General features: G+C 41.6%; 1 protein-coding gene across 1 annotated transcript in view; it reads left to right on the forward strand.

The window, feature by feature from the left end:
• Positions 1 to 1,216: 1,216 nt before the first annotated feature.
• LOC310895546 (uncharacterized protein) overlaps positions 1,217 to 5,964 on the forward strand; it is a gene marked incomplete at its 3' end in the record, with an annotated part of 20,219 nt that continues 15,471 nt past the window's right edge. Inside the window, exon 1 of the mRNA XM_083827015.1 lies at positions 1,217 to 1,456. Within this exon, the coding sequence (XP_083683141.1) occupies positions 1,335 to 1,456 (122 nt within the window). The 5' untranslated portion in view covers positions 1,217 to 1,334. The remainder of the gene's footprint in view (positions 1,457 to 5,964) is intronic.

Raw genomic sequence — 5,964 nt, forward strand, 5'->3', positions numbered from 1 at the left:
TGTGAAGGTAAGGTATAAAAGAGTTCGGATGATTTCTTCAGAGTCACATAGCAAGTCTGCTACTGAATCAGGATTAGACTACATATCTCCTAAAGCTGTGCCTTGTGCTTTAACCTGTAGGGGGTATTTTCCCTTCAGTAACAATCAGGAGGGTTTACAGAACCAAACTTGTCACATTAACTTGTGAAATCCAGTACCTCCCTGTTACTTCAAGCCAAAAACAGCTGCAAGTTTTTAAGAAGCTGCTTATATGGAGCATTAAATAGCCCTGCAGCTTTAACTCTTAGATGAGTAAAGTTTGCATTGTCCCCAGAAATGTAGGTTTTCTCCATGGCCCTTAAAGACTGATCTAATTGCAGAGTACTAGGGTAGTACAGGGTATGGGCTTCTGGAGGTCGCCTGTTTTAACCCATCACTCAAAACAGGGCAAGCTCATCTCAGGTTGCTTAGAGCCCGTTCCAATGATTTTAATATCTCCAAGGATGCAGAACCTACCACCTATGGGCACTTGTTCCAAGATTTGACCTTCCTCATGGTGATTTTTTTTTCCTATCATGTAAGTGGAATTTCCCATGCTGCAACTTATATTCATCACCTCTTGTCCTGTCACTATGCAACTCTGGGAAGCATCTGGCTCCATCTTTGTCTGCTGCCTCTCATGAGGTAGTTGGAGACAGTGATAAAACCTGTCTGTGCTCTTGGTAATGCAACCCAAAATGTGGTTGGCCTTATTGGCTGCCAGGGCGCTCATGTTCAGCTTCTTGTACAAGGTACGTCCTGATCCTTTCCTGTAAATCTTGCTTGCTAGACTGGCAGTGCCCAGCCCTTACTATCTCATGGGTTTATTCAGTCCCAGGTGCAGGGATTTGCATTTGATTTTGCTGTCCCTCATAAGGTTCCTGTCAGCCTATTTTTCCAGCCTGTCCAAGTCCCCTTTAATGCCTTTGGGCCTTGCCCTTGAGTGTACTAGGCACCCATCTTAATTTGGCATCCCTCCAGCTGTGTCATTAATGCAGATGTTAAATAGTGTTGACCTCAATATGATCTGAGAAGTGTTGCTAGTTGTTCATTGCCCTCAGTCAGTCTTTTCTGACTGTTCTCAGTCCCCTCATATTTGATGAGCCTGGATACTATTTCTGAACAGATTTGCTCCATAAGCAATTGCCACAGTCTTCAAAAGATGATTGAGATCATCCTTGTAGTGGTATCAGGAACACCTGGCAGCCTTAGATGAACATCACATCCCACGGATTGAACCCTGTGGGACATAGGATGTGAGTAGTCAATGGTGCCGGTGATCTTTGATGAGCGCGTAGACAAAGTGGGTGTCAGGCATGGAACCTCACTGCCCTGCCCACTGTTTGCATCATAAGGGCTGGAAACCCTGCTGTGGCATCTCCTGGAGGCTGCAGGCACAGATATGTCCATGCTTCTGCCATCGTAAAACATCACTCAGGTAGGCACTGAAAAATACAGCATTAAGCCAACAGCTGCTGCTCATCTGCTTTATTGTGGAAGTAATTTGTCCTAGGGGCTTGACCATGCCCATCAATAAATCACACCAGAAAGCTGAAAGACTTCAACTACGTCCTTAATCTTTGTAAGGGAAAACTGCCTGATTCATACTACTATTTCCAGAGAAAAACAATGGGACTGTATCTTACTAACTACAGAATCATAAAAAGAGAGAAAAAAGTTGAAGCAAATGTGTAACTAATACAGCACTTAACTTTCATGGCTTTTCTGTTCTATTATCTTTATTTGCTGTCCAGTGCTTTTCCCCTGTGTGCAAATAGAGTATTATAACATAGCAGGGTGGAGGAGTAAGGATGGATTAAAGTGTAAGTTTGGAGCAAAATGGAACAGGAAAAGTCTTATGTACTGTGAGGAAATGTTTGATGTATTGTAAAGGGGAAAATACTAGCAACATTGAAGTGCTCCTGCATTGAAGCACACCAAAGGCTTGAGCCAGCCAGTTTTCATCCAAGTGCTGTTCCTACTCTGAGTAGTACAACATCTGTATGAGTGCTACAGTTGCATCTAATGAAAATAGGTGTTGCAAACGTATCCTGCATGGGTTGCTGAGAGCAGATCACTGGGCATCTCCTCGTTGCCTCTGAGTGCCATCATAAGCAGTGAAGAGGATAGTGAGCTGAGCCTTTGAGAGGCTCAGCTGATAAGCAGAAATTGCCCATTGTGACTTCTTGGTTGCAAGTGAGTAAGCAATCCAGTTTGGTCTAGACTGGGGAAGGCTGCAAGGAGATTGAAGAGTTTTAATAATAAATATCAAGGTGTGGCCCCAACTTACAAGGAGATATCCTCAGTAGCAAGACTTCTCTACATGTTCATAGGCCTCACCACAAGTTTACTGAATGTAAATATGGCAGATGCTTGTTGTTTGCATTAAGCTTTTACTATTTTCTCAATTTTTTTCCCTGCAAATCAGAGATTATTGATACAATGATAACTATTAAAGTCTCTGGGTCATGTACAAACTCCTTGAACACTGAACAGACTACTGTACTTCTTCAGAAAAGCCAATGAATTGCCTTCTTAGAGGAAAATGTGAATAATATCTGCTACAATATTGCACAGTTGATTTTAGATGACCTTTAATAGCTAGAAGAGGCATGGATCTGTTTTACGAATATTTCTTGTATCTTCCATCTTAACAACAAGAGAGAAGAGCAGAAAAGGCAGTGGACAAGAGCTGCTGCTGAAGCCTTGAGTTATCCACCTTGGTGATCAACCCTCTGGAGATTATTTTTCCTATGGTGAGGGATGACATGCCTTTTGCTGCAATGTCTGAAGAACAATGTTAGTTGCTTTTGCTGTGCACTATCGTGCAGAGAATAAAATAGAAAGCTTTGCTTCTGCTATTGTGGTGGCTGTGTTTGGGAATAGATTTGACTATGAGCAGATAGAACTAGTTCTAAGGCAACAACAAACTATCTTCTGATGCTTGGGCTTTCCAGTGCAGCTTATCAGTGAAACGTAGTCATGTTCTTTGGTCAGTGAGGAGAAGGAAGCAACTTAGACACACGAAAGGAAGATTAGATACTAGAACCACTGAAAACACTCAGAGCAAAAGAGATGTCATGAAATTTTGCATGTCAGCTGTTCGGCTGTGAAAGTGAGTGACTTGCTTTTCTAAAGCAAACTGGAAATGCAAGGAACTGAAAAGCTTTCTGTGGTGGAGTTACCTTTTGCTAGTATCCTCTCCTGGAACAAGCACAGAAGTCTTTGGCTGCTGGGAGGGTGGATCTCAGGACTGAATCTTGAGCAATAGGCCATGCCTCTGTGAACTGTTTGAGGTGAAGAGCTAATCCAAAGAAGGCATAAAAATATCCTTATTTTTTTCTCAGTTCAGTTTCTGGCATGTAGTTGTCATGGTTTCCAAATCTAGCTTAAGAAAAAAACACTATAGGAAAATCAAGTTTCTCCAGCCACATGGAAGGGAAAACAAGGTACTTTAAGCACTGTGTCTACTAGAAACAGGATGCAGGCATCCACTATCTGAGCATTCGTGGCAGACTTGGGAATAACAGAGGATTTATTTATTTTTTTAATTACCATTGAATAAACAAGGAAATTGCATTTTGAAAACTCATGAGGGATGCAGAGCAGTGACGAAATCAGATTTAGGGTTTCTTACCCATACACAAGCAAAAAAATCTTTGGATAAACAAGATGTAAATGACCATTCAGCTGCTGTAATAGGACAGACATCTGTGCCACAAAACAGTCGAAAATCTTGCCTTCCTAAATGAGAGTTTTGCATCTGGAGGCCACAAGATTTACCTCCACCCGAGGAAGGGAGAACTGTTTTGTACACTATTGCGAGCGGTAGCCCAGTACTGTCACAAGGTGAAGTACGTTGTCTGTACAGAGACAGTGATGTCCCAAAGAAAGGCAGCAGCCATAGCATGTAAAGGAGAACAAAGCAGAAAAACAGAAATTAGAAGTAAAGAAATGAATTTGGAGATATGACACCACTGAGTCAGTGTGTCACCACTGAGTTAGTTTTGCACCGAGTACAAAATCAGGCACTCAGAAGTCAGGAAAGGGAGAAAACTGAGCAGAACAAAGCTCACTTTCTTTTTCTAGGTAGTTCAGAGCTGCATTCCTCCACTTGAGAGACAGCACTTTTAGTTAGCTAGGTGGATAGAGAAGTGGGGAGGGCTGGCAACTCCTCAAGCTACTGGAGTCAACCAGATCTGTATGGGATGCACAGCCTAAAGACCATGTCTCCCTTAGTTGCCTCTGTCACACTGTTTCGGTGACATTTCTTGTAGATCTGATGAATGGAAAGTTCAGGCTGACACTTTTTATTGAGCCACTTTAAGTCAACCTGAACATATTTTGCTTTAGCTATAGTAGCTAAAACTGAAATCCTTACAGACGTTGATCAGGGACTGGCCTTTGGTGTGAGAGCCCCATAAAACTGCCTGAACTTTGCACATTGCTGAGAGAAAATTGCTGCCTGTCAGACCTCACAGACTGATCTGGTAATTACCTAGGGCCCTTGTCTCGCCTTCTGCACCATTATTGCTTTGGTCAGTGACCCCTTGTACTACCCTGCCTATGGGAAAGGAGTCTTAAGGCTTCACTTACACTGCCTCAGTAAATACATGGCTTCTTCCAGGAAGGCTGAAGCAGTTCCTATCTTTAGGTCTTCTCAGAACTGGAAGCAAAGCTGTAAGTATTTAATCTTACACAGCAATTATTTTTCTCTCTCTGTCCTTTTACATGCATGTATTCCTGCACACATGCATGTGCATATGTGCACACAAACATAGAGATGTCTTGGTTTAGACAGACTTGTTTCATAATCCATAGCTTAACATGGTTGAATACAGAATTTATATGTCTGAACTAAAAATAGAGAGGAAACTTAATGCAGTGATGATTATCGTAACAGCCAGCTTTCTAGTTCCCATTTTGCAGCCATGGCAGTGGACTTCCAGAGAAGACTTAATGCAGTGCGCCACCCTGTCCCTAGAGGCTGACAGGGAGAACATCTCTAAAATGGGACAAAAGCAGATTATGTGCTAGGTCTAATACAACAACAGCAATAACAGTAAAATCATTCTTCTGGTTAAAATGAAACCAAGGAATTCACCTGGGGACTAGTGGAAATGATGCCAGGTCCAGCTGGTCAGGCATGGGCTGCAGCAATAATTTTGTTCAGGTTATTGAATCCCAAACATTAGCATGTAGCACTGCATCTTACTTTAGCATCTGTAGTTCCTCTGAGACTCTGAAAAATGACAGCCTAGCAGGGCTGCTCACCACACACCTCTGCAATAGCAGGAAGATATGAGCCAGTACCTAGCCATGTGAACCAATCCAACCGCAGGTGCATCACAGCTTTTGTCCATCACACAGCTTTTGTTGAAAGAACTGAAAGTTTTGACTTTGCAGCCTTCAATTATAGAAGCACGTGGTTTAATCTATAAACTCACTAAGGAACCTGTTTACTTCGGCTAGAGTGTCTGTGGTTAAAAGTTGTAAAATGACTGCAGCGTAAAATCTCATTTGCAGGTAAGCAAGAACGCTGCAGACTTTTTTTTTTTCCCCCACCATAGGCTTGTAACCTATGACTGTATTAGAATAGCTTCAGTCTCACGACTGTGTCACTTCTAATCATTATCTTAATCTGTATCTGCATAACCTTGGAGACAATATCCTAGCTTTCTTGCTGTTCCCTGCTCAGCTAATCCTTCTAAGCTTCTGTCACTCAGATTTACTTTTTGTACATTTTTCTTCTTTGTACTTCTTTGTTTCTCTTTCTTTCTTTCTTTCTTTTTCTTTCTTTCTTTCTTTCTTTCTTTCTTTCTTTCTTTCTTTCTTTCTTTCTTTCTTTCTTTCTTTCTTTCTTTCTTTCTTTCTTTCTTTCTTTCTTTCTTTCTTTTTTTCTTTCTTTCTTTTTCTTTCTCTTTCTTTTTTTCTCTTTCTTTCTTT

This window comes from Anser anser, assembly GCF_964211835.1.
Source record: "Anser anser genome assembly, chromosome: 2".
NCBI lineage: Eukaryota > Metazoa > Chordata > Aves > Anseriformes > Anatidae > Anser > Anser anser.